The sequence below is a fragment of the Miniopterus schreibersii genome (genome assembly GCF_964146895.1).
Source record: "Miniopterus schreibersii genome assembly, chromosome: 21".
NCBI lineage: Eukaryota > Metazoa > Chordata > Mammalia > Chiroptera > Miniopteridae > Miniopterus > Miniopterus schreibersii.
In genome coordinates this window covers 138,609-153,271 of record NC_138123.1, presented here as the reverse complement: position 1 = coordinate 153,271, position 14,663 = coordinate 138,609, and the positions used below count along the sequence as shown (strand labels likewise).

Genomic DNA, 14,663 nt, shown 5'->3' with positions numbered 1-14,663 from the left:
ACGTGACGCCAGGACAGCGCGCCGGGCGGCCGGGGAGCGGGGCGACCGTCCCCGAGGCGCCGGGACTCCTGAGCCCAGGAGCTGATGGCGGGTGTGGCTTCCCCTCGGGGATTCGGGGGCCCTCTCCCTTCGAGAAAACCCTCGGAGGCTCCGTTTCTCCCAAGCCGCTGCCTTTCGGGTGGACTCTCGCGTGGGGACCCGCCGGCCCCTGGACCCGACTGCAGCCCTCCGGGCGTCACCGCGGGGCCCGCCGTCACCCGAGGGCGCTGCAATTTAGAAGCTTCGGTCTCCATCGCTCTGCCCCGAGTGCTGGCGTCCCCAGCTCGCAGGGCTGTCTCAGTTTGGGACTTTTGCTTCTAGCTGATTTGGACACACTTACCCTAGTGGCTCAGAAGCGGGCCTTTGATCGCTTAGGGATAATGAAACCAAAACCGAGCGGGTAGCAACCTAATTCTTTCCATCTCTCACCTAAAATGATCCCTGACATCGCGGGTGTGAGTACAGGATACGTGTGCGTTCTATTGGGGGCATTTTGAAAAAGTTCACCAAAATTATGAACGCAGACATCCTTTAACTTTTTTACGAATTTATCCCTTGTAGATACTCTCGCGTATGTACAGTGATATGTGTGCAGGTCGCTTGTATATGAGATTGGCGACAGCCTTAATGCCCATCAGTAGGGGACTGCTTCAGTAAAGTACATTCATCCACACAATATCATGGGGTTGTGAACAGTGTGAGTTTGCTATTTCTTGTATAAAAAGGTGGGGAAGATGTATTCATATTTACTTGTATATGTATAAAGTGCACTTGGAAAGATACAAATCATCCTTGTTTTCTGGATGTGAGTGCTAAATCAAAAATTTTCCCAGCATGAGAAGGAACTGAAAAAAAGGTGGAGAAACCACCAGCAAGACAGCACACAGAGGGGACTAGTTCCAGTTCTCCTGTTGTTTTCAGGGGCAGTCCTAGCATGTTCTGCAAGACAGTCTTAAAGAACTAAACCCTAGAGTAATATGCAGCAGACTGACATTCACAGGGATATACCCCAGCACCTTTGAGTGTCTTCTAATTATTAAATAACACTTTAGCATAACTTCCCTAGTAAAATTCTGTGCAATAAGTAGAGAAAATAAGGCTGTACAGAGGAGCTGACGCTAGGAATTCAATTGGGCTTATTCATTGGCTTGTATACACCAGCCTGGCAGTGCCTATGATTCACATTTGTACCTCAGTAGAATCTGAAATTACCTTCCCAGTACTTTGGCATTATGTGTATAGTTGAAACTACGTGTTAAATCTTTGAATGCTAATTATCTTCTGTACTTCCTTTTATTATCATCATAGTCTTTGCATCAGGATACATAACAAGGACAGCAGATTTCTTTTTAAAGCTTAGTATTAAATATTAAATATCTTTCCCCATTTTAATTTTACATTACTCTGCCAAGAAAAAAAAAATTAAAACTCAAAGTTATCTGAAGCCTGGACACACTCCCATGATTACTCGACTACATCAAAGTTGGTGACTGTTCCTCCTGCTGTCAGCAGATCCAGGCCCCAGAAAGACGGGACCGGGCTACAATCGTTTCTGAAAAGTGTGCTACAAAATGGGTGGCCTGTTCTAAGCCAGGTTACAAAGTAAGGATGGGGGTAAGGGAGGGACATTTTCGTCCAGAAACAGAATTTCTGAAGAGTCCCAGTCCATCATTTTTTCCCAAAATGGTTAGAGGAGGGGTAAAATCTCAACATGAGCTTCAAAGTACTCTGTGCCAAGGGGACAGAGTAGCTTTGCTGAGGAAGGGCTGCCAAGGAGGGGCTTGGCCAAGCGACCACTCCCTTCCTCGGGGAGGGACACAGAAAGCTTATCCCCCCGCCCTGAGGTGGGAAGGTGAGCTGAAGCCTGGCTGGCACTGAATTCTCTAAGAGGTTTCTTCTAGAAACAGACAACTCAGACGCTTCCTCTCACTTCAGCAAAGAAGTTATTTTTGAAAGCACTTGGGAAGTTTCCCTTCCAACCTCGGGTGGGAGGCTCAGAGAAGGGAGTCATCAGTACAGCCGCCTTCCAGGCCATAGCGGAATTCCTGAAGGTTGGAGACCCCGTAGAAGTGGACAAAGGCTGCTGCCACCACCAGGACATGAAAAATCTGATGCGACTGGAACTGTAAGAACAAGAGATGACCCTTAGGGTTAATGGCAAGGAGAGATCAGAAATGAGGAGAAAGCTCTTACACCTCATCCAGTTCCTACTTAAAATTTTTTATATTACGAAAGTGATACATTTGCTATAGAAAAACTTTTTAAAAGTTGTATAAGAAATACACCAAAACGTTCATATTAGTTACTTCCCCCCCAACTTCCCCCGTACATGTATGTACCCCAAACACCACATGATCCCATGTCTCTACTGCGTTTTACTCAGACCTTTCACTTGGGGCCAGGCCTTGACCACAGGCACTGTGGATAGAGCCATTTCTTACCCATATGTCAAACTTTCCAGGAAAGAAGCGCTCAGGAATGCGAGCGGCATAGAGGCCAGCTCCAGTGATGTACATCACAGCCATGAGGAAGAACCAGCCCATCTGGCCCACGGTGGTGGCCTTGACGAAGCCCTCGGCGATAGTGAAGTGCATGGTGGGCACGACGCCGCTCAAGCCCAGGCCCAGGAACACCCCTGCACAGAGCAGACACAGGACGTCAGGCAAGGGGATGGCCACACACAGAGTGCACTCGAATGCAAGAGTCTACAACAGCTGGCTACTTAGTCAGGAAATGTGGCCACAAAAAGGAGACTAGTCAGCAGATATTTCTTCAACATCCAGAATGGGAAGGTAGCTGTGAAAGTGCCTGTACAGCTACTGCCCTCCAAGCAACTCCACGAACAAACATCTCACACTCTTCATTATTTGTTAGGCAACGACAACAGACCAAACCCTCTGGTGGCTGACTCAGGTACAGAACCCAGAGGGCAAAGCTTCAGGACAAGGCTTTGAGGCAGAGAGGAGTGGAAAGGTTTCACAGTAAGACCACAAAACACTTAAGTACCTAGGACTCTGACCTAAGCAGGTAGAGATACCCAGGTTAGAAACTGTGTAGCTGCTGGGAAGACAAGGAAAGAGGAAGGAAGAATGGGCCAGTCTTTACACCACCACAGTGAACGTGACTGGATGGCAGGGGCCACCTTTCCACCTTTGTAGACATGCCCTTGTTAAAGCACCATGCCCGGCACTTGGCTGATGCTTGATAAACATTTAAATTCTTTTAACTGAAGCTTACAACATGCAAGATAATAATAAATCTAAACAGGTCACTAGAGTTGCTGCAAGTAATAAAGCTTAAAAGAAGAGTCTAGATTGAACAACCCAAAGATGTTCATGCTTGTAGCCATTACAATAGTTGTGACCAGTGTTTATGTTCAAACCAAGACTTCTATTCTGTTGGTAAAACAACTCTCGGTGTTTTAATTTTAATTCCTTGGTTTGAGTGCTTAGGACTCAGGTTGCTAAAATGACTGTGCTTTGTACTTTTATTTTTAAAGTCAGTAATTTAAAAAAAATATGTTTTTATTGATTTTAGAGAGAAAGTAAGGGAAAGGGAGAGAAAAAGAAAAGAAACATAGATATGAGAAACATTAATCGGTGACCTCCTGCATGTACCTGACCTGGGACTGAACTGGCAACCTGGGTATATGCCCTGACCAGGAATCGAACTGGTGACCTTTTGGAGCATGGGACGATGGTCAATCAATTGAGCCACACCAGCCAGAGCTGCACATTTTTTAACTTTCTCAAACCAAATATAAGAGCAGTCATTTCTATACTTGCAGCTAATTGACAAACTTGGTCATTATGTGGCCTATTAGCATTCTACTGAAATAATATGAAGCCTGGGGGACAACTGAGCCCTAAAAATCCACACTGTTGCCCTGGCTGGTATGGCTCAGTTGGTTGAGTGTTGTCCTATGCACCAAAGGCTGCCGGTCTGAGTCACCATCAGGGCTCATACACATAGGTTGCGGGTTTGATCCCCAGTGGGAGTGCATACAATCGATGTTTCTCTCTCCCCCTCTCCTTTCCTGTCTCTCTAAATCAATACAAACAAATAAAAAAAAAAAAAAATCCACACTGCTCTCAGTTCTAAACACAAATCAGGGTTTGAGTGGGGTCCTCAAACTGCAGGATCTTGGGGCCTAAGGTTGAGCCTATTAGGGTAAAGGCTGAAAAACTCACGAGGTTGACGTTGTCTTCCTACCCACCTGCTCTCGTCTGCCGGTGTTTAGGAGTGGCAAACCGGTCCCACTGTGCCACAATAATGGCGGAAATGCCGAGGACACAGATGATGGAGAGGTAGATGAGCCGTGGCTGTGGGGAGCAGTAGAATGAGTAGTAGAGCCAGGGGACAAAGCTCCCCATAATCAGTAGAGCAATCCCTGAATAATCCAGTCTGAAAAAGAGCCACAAAACCAAAAGGCATCAGTGGGAGAAATGAAGACTTCCTATGGCTCCTTTAACTTTTTTTTTTCTGTTCTTCACCTGCTCGTAGGCCTGACCATCCCCAGTCTCCTGTCTATATCCTGGATCGGAATCCCACAAGATCAAACACTTGTCTTTGCCGTGGGAGAGTTGCTAAAAGTCCCTGATCACAGAGCTTGCTCTCCTCCTTAGTCATGAACAGCTACGTCCCCCAACTGGGCACTCAAATTGGGAGTAGTATTAAGGGGCACTACTGTTTTATTTGACTTTTAGATGATAAAAACATATTCCTGTTACTGTGTTATTGGGAAAAACAAAACAACCCACCATCAACACCCACAACAACAACAACAAGCAAACATGAAAGGCAGGCTCAGAGCTGGGGATTATGGAAGGCACCAGATGACAGACATCTGGGGCTTCCAGCCATGTGTGGGCAGTGAAGATAAGCTCCTTGGCTGTGGGCAGGAGCACAGCAGAACACAGGACATGTCACCATGCCTTGCTAGCTGCCGGCCCTCGGTCCCAGAGAGCAGCCCACAGTCTCACAGGACAGTGCTGTACAGGTGAGAAATACATTCCACAACACAACTGGGTTCCAGCTGGCTGAGGTGGCTGCCATGAACTTTTCATGAAGGATTTCAGAGAGGAGCCTCATTACTCTATCATACATACAATGTAGGAAGCCATCCCCTGGCACAGCAGGGCGTCTTTGGGGTCTCTGTGGGTCTCAGTCCTCAATCAGCACTCAGATCACAGGATGTGACAACAGCCCCCCCCCCCCCCCCGCCCCAACCAGCTCTTTCACTCACTTGGAAAAAGTCCGAGAGACTTTCTCTGAATGACAGTAGACGGTGTGAAAGAGCCAGGAGAAGCTGAGGCAGAGCACTGCACCCAAGAAGAACATCCCAAAAACCACCTTCTCCTGCAGGGGGGCCATGAAGTACATGTTTGGTCTGAGCATGGTCAGGATTCCAAGAAAGAGAAACAGCACAAAACCTAGAGGGGGAAGAAGGGAATGTGTGCATTCTGACAGCCGATGGTGTTGAATCAGCACTAAAACTACAGGGCTTAGCTGTGGGAACTGCAGTCCAAAATCTCAGGAGAAAACGGCACCAGTCACATAAACCCAGACAAAAAGGTCCTTTAAAAAAAATGTTGCTGTTTTGCTGTGACAGTGGGAATTTATGAAATGGAAGGAACTGCCTCCATGCTGGACGGTTCTTCCAGGGATCACAAGGGAACACAGCGCCTAGCTGCATTTGCTCCTCTCATTTCTACCCCCCGCCCTAAAGATCAGTGACCGGAAGTCAAGCAAGCTCGTCGGTGTTTTGCAGGCACTACGCCAGCTTTCAATCAATCAGAACAGCTTTGTTCCCCCCTCCCAGAGACACAGGCCATATAAGCCCTTTGCACTCAAGGAGACAAAAAGCTGCATTTTCCCACCGAGATCACTCACCAAGCAGATGGGTCCAGATGTTGCCAGTCTCCGTATGTATGCGGAAGATGCTCTTGAAGCAAGCCCGGAAGGAAGGCATGGGCGGCCTGTGGCCGTGCAGCAAGTAATCGTTGTCCTTCAGCCAGTCGGGAAGCACATCATATGGGATGACTCTCCAGCGTCCCTCCCAGACCTAGAACAGTTGAAACAGAAATTCCACATATGGCTTTTTCATTTCAGCCCTCCTTGGCCCTTCTGCTCCTGGACAGTCTGGTTGCCCCCTGCTCTGTCCTTCCCCCCAGTAGATTCTAAATTCTCACGAGGTTGAGACAGTGTCTTTTAGAGGAGGGGATTCTTAACCTAGGACACATGGAAGTGGGCAGAATCCAGGAAGTAGATGAAAAAAACTTATCTTCATTTTTACTCACCTTTAACTATAATTTAACACTTCCCTCAATTATAAATGTGAGCAACAAACCATTAGAACTGTGACTCTGTCACCAACAAAAATCACAGATACTTTCATATAATAGTTTTGCAGACATCAAAACATTTCTACTCATCACTACTTAGAACTTACAAATTTTAACCTGTCTGGGAAGCTCAGTTGGTTAGAGCGCTGTCCCAGTATGCCAAGGTTGTGGGTTTGATCCCTGGTCAGGGCACATACAGGAATCAAACAATGAAGGCATAAATAAGTGGAACAACAAATTGATGTTCCTCTCTCTAAAAAATTAAAAAAAAAAACCCGCAAGCATATAAATTTTAATAAAAATACGTTGTAGCTTACCATTAATGCTTATTTAATGTATTAATAAAGAAGCCCATATCACATTTTAGTATTTTGATGCCTGCCAAAGGGATCCATAGCAAAAAAAATTGAGAGCTACTACTTCGGAATATATTTGGAATAGTGCTTAACACATCAGGCAGTAAAATTTGCTAACCCAGGATTTACTGCACCTTAAGCAAAAACAACTCCACGCACAGGAGTAAAAGGTCTTCAGCCCATTCACTGCAGGCCCACCAGCTGGAACACCCCAGTAAGCCCGCCGCCCCTCCCCTCTAAGACAGAGCTCTCAGAGCTCTCACCTTATACACGAACTCCTCCATCTTCTCCATGGCATGGTGTGCTTGCAGGGGAAGTGTCAGGACCCGCACCTCCTCCTCCTCCTCCTGGGGCACTGGGCATGCTTGTTCTTCAGCCTGCATGAAACAAAACAAAACAAACACAAATCAATCCTAGCAGCCATCTTATAAACTGTGCTCTCTCAGATCTGACACATCTAGGGAAGCCCAAACCCCACGCTTTGTGCACCAGGCCTGTGGCCTCTTCTCCGAAAGCATGACAGTTAATAAGTGTACAACACTCTGGTTAAGATCACTAACACTGTGTAAATGCTGGAGCGCAAGTGCCATCAGCACACAGGGGACGGGCTGACGGAGACGGACATCGGAGGGAGGGACGCAGGACTAGCACACCCGTCCCAAATGTTCCTTAAGTCTGAATGCCCCTCCTAATCTCTAGGACAGTGGTTCTCAACTTTCCCCAATTTCCCAAACACTTTCATCTTCCAGACCAGAGATTCTCACAGCAATGCAAAAGACAGTCTCAACGATCCGATCCCGCAGGACTGAGAGCTGCCCACAGTTCCCTGTTCGCAGGCTCTGGGGATGTCACGATGACCGAAACTTTGTATCCACAGCAGCTCCCAGGAGCACCAGGGCCCAGAACAGGTTGCACAGAATAAAGCAGCACCGACGCCTGTGCGGGAAGGAGCCTTGACACAGAGAGCACCTGGGGGAGCGTTCGCCCACTACGGAGGCGCTGTCCCAAGACTCCAACCCACGGCAGAGAGCCCTTCCCTGAGCATCCCTTCTCTTTCCTGTTGAGGGCCTTGTGCTAAGCACTGGGGTTATAAAGACGAGTGAACTCGTAAAAGTTTACAGTGGGAAAAACAGACAAAAAGATACTTATACATCTGTAATGTTTTAAACAAAAATAAACACACATACACACCAAAAATAAAAATAAAAAGATACTTATAACACAGCATGACAAGGGCTGAGATGAAACATTCCCAGGGTGCTCTGGCTCCTCTTTTGGGGGGGGAGTTGAGATCTTAAAAAATGGAGATGGCAGAGGTTTAAGGAGAAATTCTGATTGAGGGAATGACTCCTGGGAAGACAACTTACTTTGGTTGGGTCAGCGACTCCCCGTTTGCCCTTCTCTTCTAGCAGGGGTCCCAGTTCGGCCAGCTCCACTGTGTCTGTCTCCCTGCTACTGGCGGGAGCCCCATTGCCCTGTGCCACCACTGGTCCTTTGTGAGAAGACATCTAGCTGGTACCTCAATATCCTGCAGCTTCAGTTTGGTGACAGGCTGGGTGTCTCAGCCCCAGGGGGCAGAGATCGCCCTGTGACGGCAGACACTAAAAGCAAACACAAACATGAAGGGTGTTGACAATTTACTTCTCTCATAGTTCCGGTTCCACAAGTCAATACTGAGTAAGATACCAGTGAATTAACTTACATCCTATCTCCAATTCTAAAGGCCAATTAACTGCTAAACTGAAGTCGATCCCCTCTTCTCCCTCTCTAATTATCCTTTGCTCAGAACCCCACAAATCTTACAGGAAAGGTTGAAAACAGGACACCTGGTTGCTTGCCTTCAAAGCATCTGTGGTTTTTGTACCAAACTGTCACCACAGAAAAACAGGTAGCCACCCTCACTCAACTCCCTCCCACAGGTATGGATCCCACTTAGTAGAAAGAAAGAGCCCATCATTCCCAAAGCTATTCTGCCCAAGAAAGGTCTGCCTTTGAGATTGTGGAGCAAAACTATGAAGTTAACACCTGGCTGTAACTATAAGACCTCCCAGGCTTAGAAAGGAGTTAAATACCAACTGAACACGGCTGGTTTTATCCTAAATGCTCTGACAAGTGTGCCCTGCATGCAGAAGGAGCTTGTTGTGGGCTAGATGCCCAATGGTTAATTTCTCTGCAAGGTCTACTAATTCTATTATAGGATTAGAGCTTGGGTTCAACACTTGGATAACAAGCTTCACCACAATTTCCCCTTAAAGTAACTAATAACTTACCTGGAAGCAGGAAGCTGAAGACAAGGAGGTAGCCTTGCCCTCTGCCACACAAACCAATGACCAGCTAAGCAAGAGCTTGGCCAGCCCCTCAGATCACAGCCTATGCCCCACTCAAATCAGTTTTTCAAAAACCAGAGAAGGGCACGCAGTCTCTTTAGGAAAAGCAGAGAAACCTAGAACTCAGTTTTCTAGTAAGTCTGAGCTGGATTTAAGGTAGCAGTCTTTAATAAGGCCTCGGAGAGATGAAAATAATATTGAAAAGTGCCCAAAGATTTCCACTATCTTGTAAATTACTAGTTTTTTTCCTGCCCAGAAACAAAGGAGTTTATTACTCACAGCAACAGTAGTAGCCAGAATATCAGTGTTTCCTTGCACTGGTTACCTGTGTCCCAATTACCACAGGGCAATGCAAAGAGGGCCAGGTAACACCTGCACATGGAGTGAGCTGGTTTACAAGTGTTAACTTAAGCTTAGGGAACTTCCCCAAATCTTTTATAAGGGGGCAGTAAGTGTGACTGTCCTGAGGGAGACTTTCTCTCCCCCGGCCGTTCACTACACAAACATCTTTGACATCTTGTACCAGTTCTTCTTTTTTTTTTTTTTTTAAATCCAAGACTAATCACAATTTCTTCTCAGGGATTATAACTGGGTTTGTGTAGTCACGTGAGGGCAATCTTCAAGTTTCAAAAGTCATGCTATACACAACTTACAAGCACAGTTGAAAGCAACAGACAAACAATAATTTAGTGTACATGGTGTCAACACAAAGAAGGTTCCTCTTCCTTCAAATGTGCAAGACTGACAAGACAGATGCCACTTAGGCAACAATTGAGCCCACGGAGAACAGGAAGCTGGAGGCCCCTGGAAACCTCAGGAGAGAGGCAACCCACGTGAGAAGAAACATTGGGAAATCCTTTTCAATAGGCTGACCACAAAATATCTTTCCTCAAAGTGAAGTACTACCAAATCAACAGCTTTACCAAGAAATAATTTATAATGGAAAAAAATAGAAAGAGCTTTGGGCTCTTGGAGAAGTCTCAAAAGGGGGATACACTTATAATGCTGCTGCCAGTACTTCAGAGGCAGGCCAAAAAATTGTTCTCAGGTTCAGGGATATACTACTACCTGGGTAACAAATTGACACATATCCCTGTTTTTGGTCAGAGCCTGCATTTCAAAAGGAATGAATGGACGAATGGGCAGCATTCCAGCCAGCAAGCATGTGACTCATTAGCCTTTCATCACTGGCTAACAGTTTATGCACTTTCTTGTGCTTGTGGGGCTTCCTCCTTGCACTGAATATTTAACAAATGTATTTAGTACTGCACCCTAAAGAATTCTAGGGTACTGTGTAAAACACAAAGCTGAACAACTTAAGCCATTTTCTTCAAAGAGCCTACAATCAGACAGCATAAGGTACATGGTGGCATGTGCAAAGTCAGAGATACACAGTCACTGCTCCAGGAGGGCAGCGGAAGGAGAGAACCCCTAACTAGAACAGCCGCACACAAAGTTCAGTTATTTTGAATGCTATGTAACTATTTTACTAGACAAACGTTAAGTTGGGCAATTAGGGTCAAGAGATCAGATGCAGAACCCAGCTTGGTATTGTTATAATTTTTTCATTTGATATGAAAAGCTTCTATGCCCTCAAGTCTAGCGCTCTCTTAGGATGACCGTAGTCTCTTGGCAATCATCAAAGTGTTTTTCGTTTCCGTCCAAGTCACTTTCTGCTAATTCTTCTGATTTCCTCCAGCAACTGTTCCTCACTCCTACACCCTCCCTCCCGCATTATGTGCTAGACTCAGAGTCACTAAACCTAACACCCCAGTTAACTCACAAACCTGCCATCAGCTACAACTCATCATACAAGATGTCATCATGCAATGAAATACATACAGTGGAGGTAATCATAGAGAGCAAAAGTCCACTGTCCACTTTGGTCTTCTAAACTGTAGCAACAGAGACAGGAAAGGGAGAGAGGGATCAGAGGTCTGGCAAGAAAGAAGAGCAAGTAGTACTAGGACCTGAAAGCACAATTTCTGACAGGGCAGACCACTCACAAACAACTGGGAATTATTATAAGCACTTTAGTCTCCGATATAGAATCAGCACAAACCCCTAAGTTGTTAAGACTGATTGTGGGAGCACTCAGGACTTCAGCCAGCTATACACTTTTGTCTTTTAGAGCAAATACATTTCCCCTCAAACTCACCACACCCAATAGAGAAAATTATAACTGGGCCAAACTCCACGGGGTGTATTTTTGATGGGATTTCTTCAATTCCAGCTAATAAGTCTTTACCACTAAGCTTTCGAAATGGATAAACCTATATTAAATAGAGCTACAAAGACAAGGAGGTGTTTGTGCTCCTATAAATAAGATAATCCAGTGCCAAACTTGGGAAAGGACTGATTCTTAACTGCTTGCCAGCTACCTGGAGAGTTTATTTCCCTCACAGTCTTTTGATACATTTATTCTGTGAACCAGTTCCCAAGTTTTCCAGGCTATAGCATACTCCTTCCATGGAGTCAAAGGCACAAAGCTTCTGGAAGTTTGTAATCTTGGGTCCCTGCACCCCTAGAGATTTTATGGGTAGGCTCTATCTGTGCCTACCTGACTCTCACTGTTTTAAAGCAAGACTAGTATAGCACGAAGACAAAGAACACAACTATCTTTTCCTCTATATACTCTTTGTTAGGGAAGGTGGTTTCATAGCACTGCTGGGGGGAAAATGAGTCCAGGTGAAGGCCTATGTTTGAAAGTTATTCAAGTGCAGTAACAGGGCCTCAGCTTTCCTATTTGGAGCCAAGTCACTGATAGAGTCTGAAGCGTACAATCACAAGCTAAGGTCCTTTGTAGCTCTTCTTCAGTCAAAGCAGTCTCAGGAGGAGAGGTCTTTTTTCATCCCAGACAGGTAAGCTTTTCAAATGCCATGAGAGAAAAATGCCAGTCCCTGTTTTTAATACCTCGCTGTCAAGTACATTACAGATACAGTCAGTAGTTACACAGCATAGTGATCACTTTATACTGTGTGCTCCAGAAGCCCCAGTGAAACAAAAGCAAACCAAGTGCATGCCTAGAAGCCAATCACTGGGAACTAGTTTGTCTAGAGGGCACTTCCAGGGGCCTTTCAATCCAAGATAGCTACAAACTTTATAAACAATAATCACGCCCCAAACATTTCTGAGCAAAGAGAATCAACTTTGAGTGTAGTGAGAGGAACAAAGTCCAGTGGGCGACATTAGGGACAAATGGACACCAAGGACAAAATGTAATGACTTTAATGAGTACCAGCACCAGACAACTCCACCGTAATTACTAAAGCTTGTGACTTTAAGATGCCTGTTTAGTTCGCCAGTGTGATCACAGGAGATGGGACAGAACAATGCAATGAATCAGGAGTGTCAGTTTGGCTTCATGGTATAAGGAAGTAGAGACCTCCCAGGGAAACAGAGAACAAACTTACTGGTCTAGAAAGGAACACAAATGCTTTTGTTTTTGTTCTTTTTCTCATTTGTTCTTCCTTTTTAAAGTTTTCCCCCACACTTTCCCATAAAGGATTCTTGGAAAGGTAAATTGAGGCCAGACTGAAAAACCTGAAGATGGCCTAACGGCCTACCTACAGTGGTTGCTTTATCCATTAGCCATGGGGAGGCTAGGGGATTAATGCTGCTTCCTGACACTTGCCTGAGATTCCTTCCTACTTGCAGGCAAAGTGGTTGATTAATTTTTTTTAATCCCTTGGGAATCACATAATTTCTCGGCCACTGAGAACAAAATGCTTTCAGATTCTACTCTGCAAGCAGGTACAATGGAAGTGCTCCAAGACGGGCCTTCTGCACAGGTAGCACACCAGCGTTTAAGACTGATTCCCCAAGTACCAACCACCCCAGGGGGACACAAGTTATTCCTGGAATAAAGAACTTGAGCGGCCATGAGCTGGGAACTGCTATCTGCCATTGCAATCTGCTTACCACCACCCAGTCTAAATTCCTCCTACTGCACAGATACTATAAAAACACCAGGAGCAGCAGTTGCACCATAACAGGTGACCCAGCCCCTACCGAAAGAAAAGCAGTGAACGTACCCCGATACTTCATTTCAAAAAAGAACCAGCCATTACAGTGCTCGCTTGATTTAAGTTGGCAGCTTAAATCCCTGTTGTTTCCCCGTCTGTAGCTAGTTGGGGGAAACACTGTGGTTAACCTAGTAAAGTACTAGGTCGGCCGCCTACTGCTCCTCCCACACCGGATTCCGTGCACGCTGAAAGGCGCCGCGTCGGTTTCCCCCGCCCAGGAAGCAGGAAAAACCGAGGGAAAGCATACATCGACTTTATTTTCTTAAGCGAAGGCGTGAAGAACACATCTCAAGCACAAGATGGCATACATCAGTGCGAGACTTCTGAGGGGATGAAATTTCGTTTTCCCCCAAAGCAGCTTAGGATTACCGTAAATAAGGCAAACTGCCCACTAACCTCCCTTTCCAGCATCGAGCAGGGGTGCTGTCCTGGTCTGATCTGCCGCAGACGGGATCCTCGGGGCGCTCAGGCCGCCTAAGGCAGGTGTGCCCCGCCGGGCCCGGCGGCCCAGGAGCCAGCCCGCCGCCCACCCCGCTCCCCACTCGCGCGGCGCGGCGGCCGGGGACCCGGCTTCGCTCTGGCCCGGCCGCAGCCGGAGCCCGAACGCAGGCGTCTCGCCCCGGGCGGGGCTGGGACGGCACCGCACTGGCCCCGGCGCCGGGCGGCCCACCCGCCCTGACGTGGCTTTCGAGGTCGCCCCGGAGGCGGCGCGCAGCTGGGAGGGGCCGGAAATGTTTACCACCAGGACCGCGGGGAAGCGGGAGGCGCGGCCGGTTCCAGGGCTGGGGTCTCGGACCCGCGGGACGTCCCCGCCGCGGGCCTGGGCCCCGTCGCCCGCGGCCCCCCCGCTCGCCGCAGCAGCCCCGAACTTACCGCCGGGCGACGGGCTCAGCTGGGGGCCGCGGACCCCGCGCTACATTCCGCAGCGCGGCAGCGGCCTGCGGCCGAGCGGCCCCGATCTTCACGCTCTACGCGCCGGAAGGGGCGCCCGAGCCCTACGTCACCTCCGCGCCGCCGCCCGCTGCTGCCCCTCCCGCCGGGTCCTCCTCTCGCGGGCCAATCACAGGCCCGCCCCTCCAGGCCACGCCCCGCGCCCGCGAGCCCCAGCCCCTGAGCCCTGTGAGGACCACACCCCCAGACGCGCGGGGAGCGCCTGCTGCAGAAGCGAGGTCGGGAGTTGCACCGAGCCCCGCGAAGGCAGGCGAGTTTCACACAAGGCACCTTTCCTCTTTGCTGGCAAACTCCCCGCATCTCACCTATGGCTAACGCCAGGTGCGGTCTTCCAAACACTTCTCAGCGCCTCTTCAGCCTCTTGCTCCCTCCCACAAATACTGAACCCATTTCGGGCGAAGTATTTGGCCCCTGTTATTTCTGGTAGTAAACAGCGGAATCGTCTCCAGTTGGTCTTGCTTGAGAACTGCTCCCACATGTCTGGGAGACCACAGGTGGCGCAGCCCTCCTCTGAACCACAGAGAATGACTCGAGGCAGGGATTTTCAACCGGTGTGGCGGATCGGCAAAAAATGTATTTTTTGGGTGTGCTGCAGAGTTTTAGTCACGACTTTACATGGGC

The 14,663-nt window shown here is 47.8% G+C and overlaps 1 protein-coding gene across 3 annotated transcripts; it reads right to left on the bottom strand.

The window, feature by feature from the left end:
* Positions 1-1,313: 1,313 nt before the first annotated feature.
* ADIPOR1 (adiponectin receptor 1) lies at positions 1,314-14,110 on the bottom strand. 3 transcript variants are annotated; one of them, XM_081123715.1, is made up of 8 exons: positions 13,965-14,110; positions 8,107-8,340; positions 7,003-7,116; positions 5,932-6,103; positions 5,285-5,471; positions 4,256-4,443; positions 2,481-2,674; positions 1,314-2,162 (listed from the first exon to the last, which is right to left on the bottom strand). In XM_081123715.1, exons 2-8 carry the CDS (start codon positions 8,245-8,247, stop codon positions 2,034-2,036), a joined length of 1,125 nt encoding a protein of 374 aa, XP_080979841.1. In that variant the 5' UTR covers positions 8,248-8,340; positions 13,965-14,110; the 3' UTR covers positions 1,314-2,033. The 3 variants fall into 3 exon arrangements, with proteins under 3 accessions (XP_080979841.1, XP_080979843.1, XP_080979842.1); XM_081123717.1 differs by lacking the exon at positions 13,965-14,110 and adding an exon at positions 13,488-13,712; XM_081123716.1 differs by lacking the exon at positions 13,965-14,110 and adding an exon at positions 10,909-10,961.
* Between the last annotated feature and the right edge of the window lie 553 nt (positions 14,111-14,663).

Coding starts and splice junctions, on each gene's coding strand:
- ADIPOR1 (XM_081123715.1), bottom strand. CDS start 8,247: ATGTCTTCTCACAAAGGACCAGTGGTGGCACAGGGCAATGGGGCTCCC. Junction 7,117..8,106: donor GAGTCGCTGACCCAACCAAA/GTAAGTTGTCTT, acceptor TGTTTCATGCAG/GCTGAAGAACAAGCATGCCC. Junction 4,444..5,284: donor GTCTCTCGGACTTTTTCCAA/GTGAGTGAAAGA, acceptor GCTCTTTTTCAG/ACTGGATTATTCAGGGATTG.